Source organism: Sapajus apella, unplaced genomic scaffold (assembly GCF_009761245.1).
Source record: "Sapajus apella isolate SASKATOON/1434 unplaced genomic scaffold, GSC_monkey_1.0 scaffold69, whole genome shotgun sequence".
In the NCBI taxonomy this organism is placed as follows: Eukaryota; Metazoa; Chordata; class Mammalia; order Primates; family Cebidae; genus Sapajus; species Sapajus apella.
Window position 1 is genome coordinate 9,674,341 of NW_022437009.1, and position 20,154 is coordinate 9,694,494.

Genomic DNA, 20,154 nt, shown 5'->3' on the forward strand with positions numbered 1-20,154 from the left:
AGAAGTTAAAGGTCCAAATTAGACCTCTTCCCCTCTCTGAGCCTTGGATTTCTTCTCTGTAGAATAAGACATCTAGATTGGACCTGCTAAATCCCCTCACAGTTCTTGGGTTGTGTCATTGATTAAGTGATAGAAATTGAAGCAGTGTCATGGGAAGGTTAATGGACAGGCTCTACCACTTACAAGCATGGTGATCTTGAGCAAATATTTATCTTCAGAGCCTCAGGGTTTTGTTGTTTTTGCTTTGGATTTTTTGTTTTGTTTTTTAACGGTAAAAGGAGGATAGTGATGTTAACTACTTCAAAAATGCTGTGAGGACCAAGAGGCCCTATGAATTGCCTGGCACGCCATTGTCACTCCATGTATATGAACTGCTGATGATATTACTACCATCGCTACTGGGAGTTAGGCTTTGAATCTATGGCTCAGCTCTCAGATGGAGTCCACCATTAGAAGGCAGGGCTGTGTCCCCAACCTGCTCCGTATCCAGGTCCTGTGCTGCAGCATGAATGCAGTGAGATGCTTTAGCCAGCAAGACTTTCATGATCCTTGTGACAGGCCTGTCCCCATTTCCACCTTATGCAAATTCTACCCCATTCTATTCTAGCCCAGCTCCTTCACATTCATATTAGGGTTAGGACTAGAATTTCAGATGACTTTTTTTTCTTGCTGTATTTTATCATTTTTATGCTATAGAAAGGTCTAATAAAAAGAATAAAACATACTGATCTCACTTAATGTAGCTTTATAAAGCAGGTCTGTAAATCTAGCCCTGCAGTCCTACCGGGAGCACGTCTGCCAGGAGCTCTCGACCTGCAAGAGGGTTCCAACTTGGATAGGGGGGTGCGCGGAAGACAAAAAATGATAGACAGATGGGGTCTGGAGGGTTGAAAAGCATATGCTTTACCAACAACTTTATTCGTGCTCAGGGTCAGTATATATATCTTTTTTAGGTATGTGTCTACGTGAGACAAAGGGGTACAGAAAGTTTTAAAGTAGAAAAATCAACATCATAGGGTAAGAACAATGGAAAGGTCAGATACACAATTAACTGGAACAGGTAGTCACACTATCTCAGCTAGGGGCAAGTCATTTAATTAACCAGAACAGGTGGTCACACTATCTCATCTAAGGTTAAGTCATTTATCTTCCAGAGAAAATCAGCGAAGTGGTAAAACATGACTTAGTAGAAAACTCAATTATCACATACGTAAAACATGTCTTAGTAGAAAACTCAATTATCGTACACAATGCATCTCATGACTGCATGGCCATCTGGCGATTGCCCACAAGTTTAGCTTTAACCTAAGTCTTTAGGTTATCTTTCTGATAGCTCGACTCCCTCAACTGGAGACACTGTGTCAGGGCTCGAGCCCTCCGTATTGTGAGGCCCATTTTCGGGGGGCCTCACACGGGCGCGTTCCCCACACAGTCCCCCTCTCCCATAAATGCTAGACCACCTGAGGTCTGTGCCAATCATTTGGCTCTTACCTTCACTGAACTATTAGTTACTCTTTCAGGTGTCTCCTCACCTAGATTATAAGCAACTTGAGGAAACGAACAGGTCTTCTTACTCAGATTTAACATAACTTATTTATTGACTTCCACAACCCACCAGTCCCTGTTACATAAAGTATCTCATATAATCCTCCCTGCAACCTGATGAGGCTGACAATGGTACCCCCGCATCACAAATGAGCCCCCTGAGGCTCAAAGGGGGGGATAGTCAGTGGCCAAGCCAGGATCCCAATTTATATCTGACTCCAAGGCCACCAGCCTACATAATGCTATCCTCACCCATGCTCTGCCAGCTCCACAGACCCATGGATTCCTTTCCCTCACCCCAGAACCCTCCATCTGAGTAGGGTTTTCTGTGGCCTTGGTGCTCCCTGGTGGCACATGAGAGCTCATTCCACTGAAAGCCCTTGACCCTAAGCATTTGAAAGTGACTAACAGCCCAGTGTGGCAGCCCTGGGGTAGCAGAGCCCTCCGTACCCAGAGGAAAGCTAGCCTTTCTATCAGAGCTGTGCTTCTTAAACAGACCCTCAGGAGGATTCTGTTTCTGATGGGTCAAGAAGAGGAGTTAGGGTCCCCTGGGCCAGCAGCAGTGAGATGGCGTGCAGGGTCAGTGTTCCCCTCTCTACTTATCCCCCACTTCCCATCAGGACATGTGGGCTTGGGTATTCTCTGCTGGATCCTCCTGGCATTTTAATTTTCCAAGAGCTCACTTATGAAAGAGGGGAGAAAGAAGAGGAGAAACTGGTGAGAGTTCAGGACCTAAATTTCTTTACCTCGGAGTAAAAGAAACCATAGAGTTCCTTTCTCAAAAGACATCAATCATCAAGGCTCTTCCATAAATATTTTATTGAATTCTTATCATGCAGTGTTGCACTAGGTATCAGAGATGAAGACACTCTTCCTGTCTATGAAAAGTAAACATAAGGGCTGGGCACTGTAGCTCATGCCTGTAATCCCAGCATTTTGTGAGGCCAAGGCGAGCAGATTGCTTGAGCCCAGAAGGTCGAGACCACCTGGTAACCTGGTGAAACCCCATCTCTACAAAAAATATGAAAAAAATTAGCTAGGCATGGTGTTGTATTCCCAGCTACTCGAGAGGCTGAATCACGAGCTCAGGAGGCAGATGTTGCAGTGAGCCAAGACTGTGCCACTGCACTCCAGCCTGGGTGATAGAGTAAGACCCTGTCTAAAAAAAAAAAAAAAAAAAAAGAGCAAGAATTAAAAAGAGAAAAGAATGAACTTTCTCAAAAGCAAACATTAAATTACAATACAATGAAACAAATGCTGTAAAATGGGTGTCATAGAACTTTTCCTGTCACCCCAGGAATGGTTGCTGGCACTCAAAACTAAGAATAAAGAATTGTTAAATACCCCACAAGCTAAAGAAAGCAGAAAACAATTAAAAGTCAAACACTTTTTCCAACCACCACACCAGCTGCCTAGCACTTGCCCAATTTATATATGCTATTCCTCTCCCACTGCCTCCCCGCACAGGGGCAAGACAGCAGCAGGGCAGAGAAAGACTGGGTGGTAAGGAGTGGCCTGCTCTCTCACCTCCCATGTGGCAAGGACATGTGAGCCAGCTGTCATTCTCTTCCTGCTTGATTTCCCTTCAAAGGTCTTCCTTATAGCTTAAAAATTAATCACCAGCCTTTCTGACAATCCTTTTTCTTTTTTTTTTTTTTTTTTTTGAGACAGGGTCTCATTCTGTCACCCAGGCTGGAGTGCAGTGGCGAAATCTCAGCTCACTGCAGCCTGGACCTCCAGGGTTCAAGTGATCCTCTCATCTCAGGCGAAATACTTGAGACCACAGGTGCTCATCACCATGCCCAGCTAATTTTTGTGTTTTTTTGTAGAGACAGGGTCTCCCCACGTTGGCTAGGCTGGTCTCAAACTCCTAGGCTCAAGCCATCCACCCACCTAGGCCTCCCAAAGTGCTGGGATTACAGGCTTAAACCACCATGCCTGGCCTGAGAATCCTTTAATCACTGATCTAGCTTTGAGATAATCTGAGATATCCTGGAGCTTTGTGGTCACTAGCCACAGGTGGCTACTGAGCACTTGAAATGTGGCTAGTCTGAATTGAAATGCGCTGCTAACTGAAAAATATTCAGAAGACAGTACAGAATTCTGAAGACAGTACAGGAGAAAAAAATATAAAATATCTCCTTAGTATTTTATCGATCACATGTTGACTAATAATATTTTGAATATATTGTTTGAATAAATAAAATGCTATTAAATTAACTTCACCTGTTTTACTTTTTTTTTGAGACAGAGTCTCACTCTGTTGCAGCGGTGCAACAAACTGCAAACTCGGCCTCCCAGGCTCAAGCGATCCTCCCGCCTCAGCCTCCCGAGTAGCTGGGACTACAGGTATGTGCCACCATGCCGGGCTAATTTTCGTATTTTCATTAGAGATGGGGTTTTGCTATGTTGGCCAGGCTGGTCTCAAGTGATCCACCCACCTCAGCCTCCCAAATCCTCTCTAAGATTACAGGCATAATCCACTGCACCCAACCCTGTTTTACTTTTTAAAATGTGGCTACTAGACTACGTTGCCCAGGCTGCACTTGAACTCCTGGGCTCAAGGGATCCTCCTGCCTCAGCCTCCTGAGTTGCTGGGATTACAGGCACATGCCACTGCACCAGGCACTACTTATATTTTCTAATGCTGTCTTCTAAGTTTTAAACTGCTTTTTCTAAAACTTATATGGCCTATATTGTGTTACCCCTAACTTAACATGAATAATTTCTCTGAGCAGTAGTCCAAGACCCCTGAATGACAACATTCAAACTAGAATTTTGGCCGGGAACAGTGGCTCATGCCTGTAATCCCGGCACTTTGGGAGGCTGAGGTGGGAGGATTACTTGAGGTCAGGAGTTCAAGACCAGCCTGGCCAACATGGTGAAATGCCATCTCTATTAAAACTACAAAAATTAGCCGGCTGTGGTGGTGTGTGCCTGTAATCCCAGCTACTTTGGGAGGCTGGGGCAGGAGAATCACTTGAACTGGGAGGCAGAGGTTGCTGTGAGCTGAGATCGCAACACTGTACTCCAGCCTGTGTGATAGAGCAAGACTCCATCTCAAAAAAAAATAAAGAAATAAACAATCTGGAATTTTAAGGAAGTTGCAGGCTTCACTATGACAGCTATGGAATAGAAAGAAACTCAGAATGCCAGTCCAGGGTAACTTTGGAGCTGGGCCCCAGATGGGAAGGTAGATTGTGAGTAAATGCTGGAGGTGAGAGAGTTGGAAGAAACAGTGCAAGGAATGATCCACAGAGAGGGGGAGCATTACCAATTTGAATGTAAATAGCACCACTTTTTCAGGAAGCAATTTGTAAGTATGTACCAAAAGTCTTAAAAAAGACCATGTCCAAGTCCAGCCTGGCCAAGATGGTGCAACCCCGTCTCTACTAAAAATACAAAAATTAGCCGGGTGTGGTGGCACATGCCTGTAATCCTAGCTGCTTGGGAGGCTGAGACAGAGAATTGCTCGAACCTGGGAGGTGGAGCTTTCAGTGAGTCAAGATCGTGCCACTGCACTCAAGCCTAGGCGACTAAGTGAGACTCCATCTCAAAAAAAAAAAGACCACGTCCTTTGACCCAGTCATTCCATTTCTAGTAACTTATAAGGAAATCTTAAAAGTTCACAAATATTTAGCTATAAGGATATTCAACCAGCACTGTAATAGCTAAAACAAACAAAAGCAAAAAAGAAAAAAGAAACGTCCAAGCCGGGCGCATTGACTCACGCCTGTGATCCCAGCACTTTGGGAGGTTCAGGTGAGTGGATCACCTGAAGTCAGGAGTTCGAAACCAGCCTGGCCAACATAGTGAAACCCTGTCTCTACTAAAAATACAAAAGTTAGCCAGGCATGGTGGCAGGCACCTATAATCCCAGCTACTTGGGAGGCTGAAGCAGGAGGATCACTTGAACCTGGGAGGCAGAGGTTGCAGTGAGCCGAGACCACACCATTGCACTCCAGCCTGGACAACAAGAGCGAAACTGCGTCTCAAAAAAAAAAAAAAAATGTCCAAGTACAGTGGCTCACCTGCAATCTCAGCCCTTTGGGAGGCCAAGGTGGGAGGGTCACCTGAGACTGGGCTACACAGAAACCCCATCCGTACAATTTTTTTTTTAATTAGCTAGGTGTAGTGGTGTGTGCCTGTAGTCTTAGCTTCTTGGGAGGCGAGGCTGAGGTGGGAAGAGTCCTTGAACCTAGAAGGCTGAGGCTGCACTAAGCCATGATAGCGCCACTGCACTCCAGCCTTAATCCACAATTAATATACAGCTATAAAATGGAATATTCTGCAACTATTACAAAGGATGTAAGTGAAAACTTGACATGGAAAGACATTTATTCTAAACTCTGTGAAGAAGGCCAGATACAGAATTGCACCTCCAATATATATGTCAATTTTGCTTACAAAAGAAAAAAAAAAAAACATGCTGGGTGTGGTGAGTCAGCCTGTAATTACATTTTGGGAAGCTGCAGTGGGAGGATCTTTTGAGGCAAAGAGTTTGAGACCAGCCTGGATAACACAGCAAGACCCCCATCTCTACAAAAAATGTAAAAATTAGCCAGCCATGGTGGGTGGAGGCTGTGGCCCTAGCCAGTCAAGAGGCTGAGAGGGGAGGCTAGCTTGAACCCAGGACGTCGGGGTTGCAATGAGCTGCAAGCATGCCACTGCACTTGGGCCTGGGTGACAGAGCAAGATCCTGTCCCCCAAAAAATTATTTTAAAAAGGCAAACAAAAAAACATTAAAAGTGTCCATTTGCAAAGACAATTATCTGAAAGGATACTCTCAAAGGGGTTAAAAGTCATCTTTGGACAGTGGGACCATAAGTGTTTTCTATTTTTACCACTTTTATAATTAATTTTTTTTTGGTCTTTTTGTTTTTTTCCTTTTTGTGGAGAACGGGGTCTTGCCATATTGCCCAGGCAAGTCTCGAACTCCTGGGCTCAAGCTATCCTCCCGCCTCTGCCTCCCTAAGAGCTGGGATTACAGGCGTGAGCCACAGCGCCCGGCCTGTAATTAATTTTTTAAAGTAATTTTTAAGTAGTCCTACCTAGTCTTCCTTACAAGTTAGGACTCAGATGCCACTCTCTTTCCCTAAACTGTCCTGAGTCCCCTCACCATAATAAGCACCAATGTCTTCGTTAAAATCCCGACACTTTGCCAATACTCAGCTAGGGGGTTGAACCTCGCTCCATCTAGTCCTTTAGTTCTCTGTGTGAGTCTTTCTCCCTACAAGCCTATGGACTCCCTCCCAAAGGTCCCTCCCCTTCGTACCTGCCCCACAGGCTAGATCAGACCCTGTCTGACCCCTGGGTTATTGTAAAACTGAAGGTCTGGCCCCTAGGTCTCAGAGTCAGTTGAATCAGAGTCCAGAGGTTAAAAAACACTGACACAAAATGCCAGGCCAGGCACTGAGGCACTGAGGCCCGGCTGCAGACCTCTCTCCTGAAAGGGGAATAATTCCGCTGGGGAGCCACGTGCGGGTCACCGACTGTCACCGCGCGGGCAGCCCAAGCCTTCGCCAGGCTGTGCGGCGGAAGCGCAGTGATGTTTTCCAGTAAAGAACGCGGACGTTGCGCCGTGATCAATTTTGTCCCTTTGGAGGCGCCGTTCCGGTCCACGCCCCGCTCGCGTCAAGTGACTGAGGCCTGTGGTGGAGTCGGACGTGGTGTGCCTCTGGGTTCTGGGCCGGGGTGGACGGTGGGTGGGATGGAGGCGACCTTGGAGCAGCACTTGGAAGACACGTGAGTAGCGCGCGCCTCTTCGGCCTGTCCTGAAGTCGCGGCGGAGGAACTTGAGCGGGACGAAAGGCGCGAGCTGCGAGTGCCTGCGAGGGCGTCGCGCGACCCCCAGGACAAGGGATGAGGGAGCTGAGCCCTACCCAAGGGCCGCAGGGCGGGGCTGGTGACCCGGAATTAAAATTCTGCCGGGCGCCGCACATCCCCTCTTGAGCGAGTCTCCCGGGCCCAGGCTGCGGCCAAAACTGCTTTTCTCCTTGTTGAAATCGTCTTTACGGTCAGGGTTGCTCTGCGGGAGTTTTAGGCAACGCGTTAACGTTTGGGAAGGTTGTGCCGGTTGTGCACAGTCAAGCCCTGCAGTGTAAACAAACATTTTTCTCCTGTGTGTATCCTGTCAGTTACTTGGTACTTCGTAGATAAAAGTCATCCTTTACATTTTTCAAACCAGCAGTATTTATGTAAAATTCGAAACTGGAAAAGTATAAAGGCTACAGAAACACCTGGCCTGCCACGGTTGTCCCTCAGCTTCCACTTACCCTCCAGGAGGCGATTTAAGAGTTTTTCAACAGTTGTTTTAAATGAGTTAGTACTAAAACATGCATTTTTAACAAGAGTGAAAACATCCTAGGTATTGCAATGTTTGTGGCCCTCCAAAACTCAACAGTACTTAGCACAGTTTTTTCTCTCATGAGAGAGAAACTGGTTTATTTAAATTAATTAATTAGAACTTAATTTTTTTCTTAGAGTGTGATAATGAAAAAAGATTGAGAAACATTGATTTAAAGCACTTAAACAATGCCTGGTACGTAGAACACGTGTATGTTTATACTCGCTCAAATCCTTTTTCTCCCATTATCTGCTTCAACTCTCTGTGTTCCTGAAATTAGAATGAAGAATCCCTCCATTGTTGGAGTCCTGTGCACAGATTCACAAGGACTTAATCTGGGTTGTAAGTATCTCTCATACCAACCGTTTGATGAATTGCGCAGCATCTGATGTTGACTTGGAGCCTAGCGTGGTATTATTTTCTAGCTTTTATTTCCTGTTACCTTGCCAGGTCTGAGTTTCTGAGAGTAGAGATTATCTCCAAATAACAGTATCAGAAAATTGAAAGGTTTCAATTGGTATTTATGAAGGAGGGTGTTCCTTGCTGTTCTATAGCACTAAAAAGTTGTCTTTACTAAAAATAGTATTTGAATCATGTTAAATTGAGTCTAGAAAGGACTTCAGAGAATGACAGCTGTTAACCATTTATTGAATGTATGTCATATACGGAGACGGCTAGGTTCTAAATACACTATCTTTAATTTTCACAACCCTGCAAAGTGGGTGGTGTCCTATTTTTAAGCTCAACTACACTAAACAAGAAGTGAATAGGCAGTAAACTGGGGTTTCAGTGTTGGACATACCTGGGCTCAATCCCTTACTTTTTGATTTGGTAGTAATATGAACGTGGACCAAAAACTACCTTTTAGGGCTTCATTTTCTTCACTGGGTTGTTATTTAATAATGGTAATAATTATAGAATTACATTTATTGATCTCTTATTATGTGCCAAGCACCATTGTAAGTGCTTTACGTATACTAACTCTTTTATTTCTTAAAACAACCCTGTGAGGTAGAAAAAGAAGTGGAGGGGCCAGGCGCGGTGGCTCACGTCTGTAATCCCAGCACTTTGGGAGGCCAAGGCAGGCAGATCACTGAGCCCCGGAGTTCAAGACCAGCCTGTGCAACACAGTGAGACCCCCCCCATCTCTATTTTATATATATGTTTTTAAAATTTAAAAAGGCCAGGTGCCGTGGCTCATACCTGTAATCCCTGCACTTTGGGAGGCCCAGGTGGGCAGATCACTTGAGCCCAGGAGTTCAAGACCAGCCTGTGCAACACAGTGAGACCTCCCCCATCTCTATTTTATTGTTTTTAAAATTTAAAAAGGCCAGGTGCCATGGCTCATACCTGTAATCCCAGCACTTTGGGAGGTGGGTGGATCACCTGAGGTCAGGAGTTCCAGGCTAGCCTGGCCAACATGATGAAAACCCATCTCTACTAAAAATGCAGAAAAAAATTAGTCAGGCTCGTGGTGGCAGGTGCAGTAATCCCAGCTACTCAGGAGACTGAGGCAAGAGAATCGCTTGAACCTGGGAGGCAGAGGTTGCTGTGAGCCGAGATCACGCTGTTGTACTCCAGCCTGGGCAACAAGAGCAAGACTCTGTCTCAAAAAAAAAAAAAAATTAAAAAAAGAAACTGAGACACAGAGGTTAAATAAGTGGATAAGCTAAGATTTTTGGCCCTGAGGCCTCTTAATCGTGATTTTTTTTTTTTTTTTTTTAAACAGAGATGGAATCTTGCTCTGTTGCCCAGGCTGGAATGCAGTGGCACAATCTCGGCTCACGGCAACCTCCACTTCCCAGGTTCAAGCTATTCTCCTGCCTCAGCCTCCTGAGTATCTGGGATTACAGGGGCCCACCACCATGCCTGACTAATTTTTGTATTTTTAGTAGAGATGGGATTTCACCATGTTGGCCAGGCTGGTCTTGAACTCCTGACATCAAGTGATGCACCCACCTCAACCTCCCAAATTTCTGGGATTACAGGCATGAGGCACTGTGCCCAGCCTAATAATGATATTATAAGGTTATATAATATGTATAAAATGCTTAGCACAGAACTGAGACATAATGCCTAATAAATGGCAGTAGTTACAGATGAGGAAATAAGTCTGGAAAGGTAAATAAAGCATTCAGTTAATTAGTGACAGAACTAGTAAACCCAAGACTTATTGCTCCTAATGCAGGAATTTTTGAGGCCCTGAATTTTTGCTGGGGGTAACTGAAAGAGGTAATCTGTGTAACTCAGTTTAACATACAGATCAGTCATTTGGAAGAAAAAGGGTAAACTTTTGGAAGCGTTTGCCAGGCTCACTAATGGAAAGATTGAAATTCAGATACAGAAACCTAAATCTAAATGAGTTCCTTCAAGAAACCTTCAAGGCCCAAACATCGGCATCAGATCTGGTCAGAATGTTTTGTATAGTAATAGTACATCCATATGCTCTGCCGCCATAGTGGCATGTCTGTTACTTGATTTGGTTTCAGGTACAGTTAAGCTTGTGTTGCCTTTATATTCAGAAATATATTATAAAGTACACTTAGTAACTAATTTTTGTACATAGAATTTATAGGTATTTTTGTACCCAAGATTTAGTTACTATAATATATGCAGACTAATACAAACATTAATAAAAAGACAATTCTGTCAACATTTTAAGACAGCCAGCTAGCTTATTCTAGCAGAAATACTCTATGAGCAATCAGGTGACATATATCTCTGTTTTCTAGGCCGTGGGACCCTGTCAGATGAGCATGCTGGAGTGATATCTGTTCTAGCCCAGCAAGCAGCTAAGCTAACCTCTGACCCCACTGATATTCCTGTGGTGTGTCTAGAATCAGATAATGGGTGAGTAGATTTCAGCAGATCCTTTCCTTTTTGTTCAGAAAAATTCCTGGTAAAATTGGCAGGGACCAGTCCTGTGTTCATCAGTGATTCCTTATTCAAACTACTTTGGGAGAAGTTCTTAATCTTTCGGACCACAGGAAAGGATAAGTTGATCTCTAAAGCTAATATACTTTCAGGCCACAATGCCACTTAAATGAAGAATAAGTCACAAACTATTAGTTTAACAACAACAAAAAAAGTAATAAATAGCACAAAGGAAAACTAATCAGAGAATAAAAATTATTATTTTTTTTATCCTGAGGCAGGGTGTTGCTCTGTCACCCAAGATGGAGTACAGTGGTGTAATCATGGGTCACTGTGACCTCAGCTCCCAGGGCTCAAGCAATTCACCCAACGCAGCCTCCTGAGTAGCTGAAACTACAGGCTTGCACTGCCACATCCAGCTAACTTTTATATTTTTTGTAGAGATTAGGTGTCACCATGTTGCCCAGGCTGGTCTCAAACTCCTGGGCTTCAGTGATTTGCCTGCCTCGGCCTCCCAAAGTGCTGGGATTACAGGAGTGAGTCACTGCGCCTGGCCAAAAATTACTTGTAAATTAATAAAATTACTAAAGATATTCCAAGTGATGGTCCTCAGAATAATATGTGAAAAAAAAAATAAAAATATACAACTGCTAGTATCAGCATTTTGTAAAAAGAAAAAATATACAGTCATGCATTGCTTAACAATGTGGATACATTCTGAGAAATAATGTCAGGCAGTTTTGTTGTATGAACATCATAGAGTGTACTTAAACTAGGTGGTACACCCTATTACACCTAGGCTCTATTGTTCTTAGGCTACAAAGATTTGTAATCTAAATAATGTAGGCAGTTATAACACAGTGGTATTTGTGTGTCTAAACAGAGAAAAGATATAGTAAAAATATTTCTTTTAAATTTCTTTTAAAGAAATTTTTTAAAAGGTATACCTCAGTAGGGCACTTACCATGAATGGAGCTTGCAAGGCTGGAAGTTGCTCTGAGTAAGTCAGTAAAACTTTTTGACCCTTATAATAACACTTAAAATTGTACAGCTGTATAAAAATTCTTCTTTAAACTTTTTTTTTAGACTTTTTTTTGTGAAAAACAAAGGCAGAAACACACACACATTAGCCTAGGCCTGCACAGGGTCAGGATCATCAATATCACGGTCTTCTACCCCACATCTTCTCCACTGGAAGTTCTTTCGGGGCAGTAATATGCATGGAGTTGTCATCTCCTATCATGATGATGCCTTCTGGAATACCTCCCCAAGGACCTATCTGAGACTGTTTTATACTTAACCTTTTTTAATAAGTAGGAGTAGTATACTCTAAAATAATGATGAAAAGTATAGTATAGTAAATACATAGCCATAACATAGTCATTTATTCTCAAGTGTTATGTACTGTACGTAATTGTATGTGCTATACTTTTTATGACTGGCAGCACGGTATGTTTGTTCACACCAGCATTACCACAGACGTGAGTAATGTGCTATGCCGTGTGTCATTGTAGTGTGACACTACAACGGCTAAAAGGTCACTAGGCAATAGGAATTTTTCAGTTCCATTTTAATCTGTGGGACCACCATCATATATAGGGTCCATTGATGACTGAAACGTTGTTATGCAGCACATGACTGTATCATATACATACAAATAAAACAAGGACCAGGAAAGCTTTTAGTTCCAGCTGCTGAGGTGGCTGAAGCAGGAGGACTGCTTGAGCCTAGGAGTTTGAGGCCAGCCTGGGAAACACAACAAGACACTGCCTAAAAAAAACAACCAGGGAAATATTAGCAGTGGCTGTCTGTATGTAGTAGGATTAAGGATTCATTTCATGTTTATATGTTTATGTATTTCCCAAGTGTTTTGTTGTGTTTAAATATTGCTGTTATACATAGTGTATCCTAAGCCAAACAACATCTTTCATCTTACAGTGAAGTCCCACTTGTAACGTTTTACTGAATATTTTCTTCCTTGCATTTCAGGAACATTATGATCCAGAAACATGATGGCATCACAGTGGCAGTGCACAAAATGGCCTCTTGACGTCTTGTATCTGTTCTCCAGCAGCCTGTCATAAGAACTCAACCCTACCTATGTTAACTACTAAAGTTCCAGTAGTTAGGCCATTCATTTAATGTGCATTGGGCACTTTTCTATTTATTTAAGAGTAAATTGCTTTTTAACACTCTATGGACTGACTAGCAAGATATCAGTAAGAAAGGATCATGTTTTGAAGCAGCAGGTCCAGGTTACTTTGTATATAGAATTTTGCTATATTCAATAAATCTGTTTGGAGGAAAACAGATCTTTTCTAGATTCTTTAACCTCTTAACCAAATGTTCTTTTTGTTCAGTTATCAAATTGTAATTTTTAAAATTACATATATATAAATTGTATATATATGTAATTTAAAAATATAAAAAATGTATATATAAATTTTTTAAAAAGGTCATTGTTCTAAACTACTTGCTTTTGTTTAAGACGTTCCCTGAAATACTTATATTCCCACAGCATGTCCATGGATCCCGCTGTGTGCAGTCGGAAATCCACATATAACTTTTGACTCCCCAATAGCCTACTGTTGACCGGAAGCCTTAAACATCAATTAACACTAATTGTCTGTGTTTTATATATTATATTCTATATTCTTACAGTAAAGTAAGCTCAAGAAAAGAATGTTATTAAAACTATACAGAAGAGAAAATATATTTAATATTAAGTAGAAGTGGATCATAATAAAGGTCCTTATATTTGTCATCTTCACATTGAGTAGGCTGAAAAGGAGGGTTTGTCTCACTGTCTCAGGGGTGGCAGAAGTGAAAGAAAATTCATGTGTAAGTGGACCCATGTTGTTTAAGGATCATTTAATTCTCATTAACAGCCCTATACAGTAGGTACCCACAACTAAGGCTATGAAATGAGCAGAGTCATCATTTGGACACAGGACGCCAACTCAGAATCTGTACTCTTAACACCCAGACCACCAAATAAATAGGACACCTTGGCTAGAAAATAAACATTTACCATTTGCAATTACAGGTCTGGCTGGGCACAGTGGCTCATGCCTGTAATCCCAACACTTTGGGAGGTCAAGACAGAAGGATGGCTTAAGCCAAGACCAGCCTGGGCAACAGTGTGACCCCATCTCTACAAAAAAAGGTTTTTTTAAATTAACCAGGCATGGTGGCATGGGCCTGTAGTCCCAGCTATTCAGGAGGCTGAGGCAGGAGGATCACTTGAGCCCAGGAGGTTGAGGCTGGTGATGTGCCACTGCATCCTAGCCTGGGTGACAGAGCAAGGAAAAAAAGTGTAAGTCAACATTATTTTCACCTCAGCCTTTATAGTTCTCAACAACAGAACTGTGCACAAGCAGGTACAAAAGACTGATTTGTTGAATGTAGTTCCTGTTGCTCTAGCAATTTAACATTTGACAGTATAAAAATCTCCCAGATATTACTTATCCAAAAACAGTAAGCATCTGCAAACATAAAGTGCTATGTGAGAACAGCAAAGATTTTTAGTAAGACAGCTCCAGCCCTTGAGCTTGCATGTTGGAAATGGGTTTATCATGTTGGGAAAAATCCACACTGAGACAATGGATCACTCAGCAAAGCTAGTTTACTTCCTGCATAAAGAGGGCACCTCACCGGCAGTCTTGCCATGAGCGCACCTGAACAAGGGAGACATTCATAATTTTCATAACCTGATGAAATTGCCCTGCTGCTGTGTCCAGTTTCCATTGGCCATAATAGGACCCCTCATTCTATGCTGGACCTGATTGGCTAAAAACTTGCAAATTTTTGCAATAGATGAGGGGGAAAGAAGACGAGGAAGAAGAGGAAGCTAGTCGGGAGAAGGTCAGGGGGTTTCCAAATAAGAAATGGCATGCACCAGGGTTTGGAGCTTGCCCAGTTCAGACATGCCAGAGAAAGTCAAGGTAGCTGATTTAAGACATAACTGATTTTCAAAATATATACACATGGGTATATGTGTATGCTAATAAGCAGATAATGGCCATAGAGCAAGAGACTGTAACTCCTTATAATGTAGTCTGAGATATAAACGTTGAAGAACTTTCCCATCTCTCACGTTGCACTTTTTTTTTTTTTTTTTGAGACAGTCTCCCTCTGTTGCCAGGCTGGAGTGCAGTGGGGTGATCTCGGCTCATCGCAACTTCCGCCTCCACCTCCCAGGTTCAAACAATTCTCATGCCTCAGCTTCCCAAGTAGCTGGGACTACAGGCACATACCACCATGCCCAGCTAATTTTTGTATTTTTATTTTTTTAGGAGAGACAAGGTTTCACCATGTTGGCCAGGATGGTCTCGATCTCTTGACCTTTGGATCCACCCACCTCACCCTCCCAAAGTGCTGGGATTACAGGCGTAGGCTACCACACCCAGCACGAGCTTGTACTTGAAGAGAAGGGATATATATGTATGGTCTTCGCCATACTTACTAATACCTGACATATAGTATACATGTTGTTTTATGTCTGACTTCCCCACTAGTGTAGATACTTTAAGGGCACAAGCTTTTTCTTTTTTTCTGTTTTTTTGAGACAGAGTCTCTCTCTGTCGTCCAGGCTGGAGTGCGGAGGCACAATCTGGGCTCACTGCAACCTCCACCTCCCAAGTTTAAGCAATTCTTGTGCCTCAGCCTCCCAAGTAGCTGGATTTACAGGCACATGCCACCACACCCAGCTAATTTTTGTATTTTTAGCAGAGATGGTCTTTTGCCATGTTGGGCCAGGCTGGTCTCAAACTCTTGGCCTCAAGCGATTCACCTGCCTCAGCCTACCCTGTGCTGGGATTCTAGTTGTGAGTCACCACACCCAGCCCCTTTGTCTTATTTACATATGTATCTTCAGCACCTAGAACAGTTCCTAGTACAGAGTAGGCACTGAATAATTTCTGAATAGATGAGTATATAACTAGTACAAGAGGTTTTCTTTATTTTTTTGTTTTAGAGACACGGTCTTGCTCTATCACCCAGTTTGGCGTGCAGTGATGCAATCTTGACTCACTGCAACCTCTACTTTCCCAGGTGCAAGTGATTCTTGTGCCTCAGTCTCCCGAGTAGCTGGGGCCACAGGCACACACCACCACGTCTGGCTAATTTTTGTATTTTTAGTAGAGATGGGGTTTTGCCATGTTGCCCAGGCTGGTCTTAAACTCCTGACCTCAAGCAATCCTCCTGCCTTGGCTTCCCAAAGTGCTGAGATTACAGGTGTGAGCAACCATGCCTGGCCCCACAAAAGAGTTTTGTAGTATGAACTGGGCCTTCAAAGATAGAATGAATGGATGTTTGCAGTAAGGGAATATGGGGTTTCCAGGAAGAGGAAATGGCAGTGGTAAAGGTGGATAAACCAAAGGAATATGTAATAGCAAATGCTTTAGTTTTAGACTGTGAGGTAGGAGGTGTAATAGCAAATGCCTTTGTTTAGTCTGAAAGGTAGAGCAGCTAACTCAGGGAACCTGAATATCTGCTTTTTAAGAAACCTAGGCTTTTTCCTGTTAGCAGATTGGATTTTGGAGCAGGTGAGAGTAAAGGTGGAGCTTTAAAATTAATTTGTAGTGGCCAGGCACAGTGGCTCATGCCTGTAATCCCACCACTTTGGGAGGCCAAGGTGGGTGGATCACTTGAGGTCAGGAGTTCAAGACCAGCCTGGTCAAGATGAGGAAACCCTGTCTCTATTAAAAATATAAAAATTAGCCGGGTGTGGTGGCGAGCACCTACAATCCCAGCTACTGTGGGAGGCTGAGGCAGGAAAATCACCTGAGCCCAAGAGGCAGAGGTTGTAGTGAGCCCAGATTGTACCACTGCACTCCAGCCTGGTCAACAGAGACCCCATCTCAAAGAAAAAAAAAATTAATTTTTAGAAACAGCTCATTTTTTTCAGGGTGAGCTTCCTTTTGTTCATCTATGTATCTTCAGTTCCTAGCCCAAAGTAATAACAGCCAATCTTTAGTGAGCTTTTGCCACATGCTAAGCAATTTACATTCATTTACCTCATTTTATCCTCACTCTTACAAGGTATTATCCCTATTTTAGAGAAGAAATAGGCTCCACAAGATCATTAATTCAGGATCAAATGTGAGAGACAAGAAAAAGCAAATTGTTAGAGAATAAAAGAATGAAGAATTAAAGATGATTGAATTTTCTAGTCTAAGTGATAGAACTGGGTGCCTTAGAAAAAAAGCAGTGAACTCAAAAGATAACAGGGAAAAGATGACTGGGTTTGATTATAGATGTTGTCAGAGCATCTTGGTGGTAATCCTTAACAGCAAGCATGTATTGAGTGCTTGCTGTTTACTAGGCACAATGCTAAACCTCTCCTAAGGAGCTTCTCATTGCATTTTTATTTATTTATTTGAAACAGAGTCTCGCTCTGTCACCCAGGCTGGGGCATAGTGGCACCATCTTGGCTCACTGCAACCTCTCCCTCCCAGGTTCAAGCACTTCTCATGCCTCAGCCTCCCAAGTAGCTGGGATTACAGGCATGCACCACAACACCTGGCTAATTTTTGCATAAAGACAGGGTTTTGCCATGTTGGCCAGGTTGATTTCAAACTCCTGGCCTCAGGTGATCCACTCACCTTGGCCTCTCAAAGTGCTGGGATTGTAAGTGTGAGCCACTACGAACAGGATTTAGAATTAAAAAGTTATGGCCGGGCGCAGTGGCTCATGCCTGTAATCCTAGCACTCTGGGAGGCTGAGATGGGTGGATCACTTGAGGTCAGGGGTTCAATACCAGCCTGGCCAATATAGTGAAAACCCATCTCTACTAAAAATCTAAAAAGCTTAGCTGGGCAAGGTGGCAGACATAATCCCAGCTACTCCGGAGGATGAAGCACAAGAATCACTTGAACCCGGGAGGCAGAGGTTGCGGTGAGCCGAGATTGTGCCATTGCACACCAGTCTGGGCTGTGACCAAGTGAGATCTTGTCTCAAAAAAATTTAATTAAGAAAGTTATAACCATGACCTCCCAGCCCCTGCATGACTTAGCCCCTGCTTACCCCTTGGGCCACATCTCATGCCACCCTGTGTCTATCACATATCCCCTCTGTCTGGCACAGAGTCTGGCACATAGGAAGCTACCGTTTATTGAATGAAACAAATGAACATACATTCTCATTTATTCTTCACAGCACCCTTTGAGGTAGGATATAATGTACCCAGTTTATCAATGAAACATAAGAAATGCTGGGAAGAGCTTGAGGCTGGAGAAGGCTGATTTTCTAGTCTGTACGGAGCCAAAACTGAAGTATGCTTGTATGGGGGAGTCCCAGGACACCTCTATAATAGTTAATTTTATGTGTCAACTTGGCTGGGCTATGGGATGCTAGGGTATTTGGCTAAACATCATTTTTGGGTGCGTCTGTGAAGGTGTTTCTGGATGAGATCAGTATTTAAATCGGTAGACTGAGTGAAGAAGACTGCCCTCCTCAATGTGGATGGGACTCATGCAATCCATTAAAGGCCTAAATAGAATAAAAGGCTAAGAAAGAATTTCTCACTGCCTGACTGTCTTGGAGTCGAGATATCAGTCTTCTCCTGACTTTGGACTCAGACTCAGAATGGAACTTACACAAATGGTTCTCCTGGTTCTCAGGCCTTCTAACTCAGACTAAAACTTATACCATCAGCACTTCTGGTTTTCAGGCCTCTGGACTCAACTGGACCTACACCATCAACTCTCTTGAGTGTCCCGCTTGCTGATCAGGTTTGATAATTCACTAGGATGACTTACAGGACTAAGCATTTAGTTGTTGTACTCACGTGGTTTATTAAAGTGAATGGGTGAAAGGATACAAAGCTGACTCGACAAGGCAAAAGGAGGATGGGGCAAAGTCCAGAAGAAACCAGGCAGAAGCTCACAAGAATTCTTCTATCAGTGAAGTTACACAGGGTGCAGTTAATTCTTCCAGCAATGAGTTATGACAACATGTGTGAAATGCTGCCAACTCAGGAAGCTCAGTAGAGACTCAGTGCCCGAGGGTGCTGGTCACCTAAGTACTCTCTGCCTAGCATATATCAAAATTCCAGGCTCCTGAAAAGAAAGCAAATGTTCAGCATAAAAATTGTATTGTTGGCCGGGCGCAGTAGCTCATGCCTGTAATCCAAGCACTTTGGGAGGCCAAGGCAAGCAGATCACGAGGTCAGGAATTCAAGACCAGCCAGGCCAACATGGTGAAACCCTGTCTCTACTAAAAATATAAAAATTAGCCGGGTGTGGTGGTGCACGCCTGTAATCCTAGCAACTTGAGAGGCTGAAGTAGGAGAATTGCTTGAACCCGGGAGGCGGAGGTTGCAGTGAGCTGAGATAGTGCCACCACACTCTAGCCTGGGCGATAGAGTGAGACTCCATCTCAAAAGAAAAAAAAATTGTATTGGTTACACAGTTTAGGCACAATGATTCACTATTATCATTTAGGGAATGGTGGGAACCCTCCTGAAATCTAAGTTCACGCAGTTGCCAGCCAGAAGCCAACCATGTAAGCAGACCTCTTTTTTTTTTTTTTTTTTTTTTTGAGATGGAGTCTCACTCTGTCCCCCAGGCTGGAATGTGGTGGTGCGATCTCAGCTCACTGCAACCTCCACCTCCCGGATTCAAGCAATTCTGCTTTAGCCTCCCGAGTAGCTAGGATTACAGGCATGCGCGGTTAATCTCTGCCTACTGATTTCAAGTAATTCTCTTGTCTCAGCCACTCGAGTAGCTGGGAGTAAGACATGCACCACCACGCCCAGCTAATTTTTTTTTTTTTTTTTTTTTATTATTTTGAGTTGGTTTTTCACTCATGTTACCAGGCTGGAGTGCAATGGCGCGATCTCGGCTCACCACAACCTCCGCCTCCTGGGTTCAGGTAATTCTCCTGCCTCAGCCTCCTGAGTAGCTGGGATTACAGGCATGCACCACCATGCCCAGCTAATTTTTTGTATTTTTAGTAGAGACGGGGTTTCACCATGTTGACCAGGATGGTCTCGATTTCTTGACCTCGTGATCCACCCGCCTCAGCCTCCCAAAGTGCTGGGATTACAGGCTTGAGCCACCGCACTCGGCCTAATTTTTTTTGTATTTTTAGTAGAGATGGGGTTTCACCATGCTGGCCAGGCTGCTCTTGAACTCCTGACCTCGTCATTCACCCGCCTCGGCCTCCCAAAGTGCTGGGATTACAGGAGTGAGCCACTGCACCTGGCCACAGGCCTTTCAATGAATAGGAATCTCAGGCTAGCGATGTTAACTCTTTTCTGCACAAGGATTGAATGAGGGCAAGGAGAGATACAACTCAAAATATCTTTTTTTTTTTTTTGAGACGGAGTTTCACTCATGTTACCCAGGCTGGAGTGCAATGGCGCGATCTCGGCTCACCGCAACCTC

At 43.5% G+C, this 20,154-nt stretch overlaps 2 protein-coding genes across 2 annotated transcripts in view; one reads left to right on the forward strand and one right to left on the reverse strand.

Moving 5' to 3' along the window:
* The window catches only part of PROK1 (prokineticin 1), a 48,872-nt gene extending 41,826 nt beyond the window's left edge, over positions 1 to 7,046 (reverse strand). Inside the window, exon 1 of the mRNA XM_032249804.1 lies at positions 6,985 to 7,046. The gene's annotated coding sequence lies outside the window, so the exon portion shown is untranslated. The remainder of the gene's footprint in view (positions 1 to 6,984) is intronic.
* LAMTOR5 (late endosomal/lysosomal adaptor, MAPK and MTOR activator 5) lies at positions 6,584 to 13,074 on the forward strand. The gene is made up of 4 exons (XM_032249805.1): positions 6,584 to 7,290; positions 8,172 to 8,233; positions 10,624 to 10,741; positions 12,755 to 13,074. The coding sequence occupies exons 1-4, from the start codon at positions 7,094 to 7,096 to the stop codon at positions 12,813 to 12,815; spliced, it is 438 nt and encodes a 145-aa protein (XP_032105696.1). The 5' UTR covers positions 6,584 to 7,093; the 3' UTR covers positions 12,816 to 13,074.
* Positions 13,075 to 20,154: the final 7,080 nt, after the last annotated feature.

Coding starts and splice junctions, on each gene's coding strand:
- LAMTOR5 (XM_032249805.1), top strand. CDS start 7,094: ATGTTTTCCAGTAAAGAACGCGGACGTTGCGCCGTGATCAATTTTGTC. Junction 7,291..8,171: donor GAGCAGCACTTGGAAGACAC/GTGAGTAGCGCG, acceptor TCCTGAAATTAG/AATGAAGAATCCCTCCATTG. Junction 8,234..10,623: donor ACAAGGACTTAATCTGGGTT/GTAAGTATCTCT, acceptor TCTGTTTTCTAG/GCCGTGGGACCCTGTCAGAT.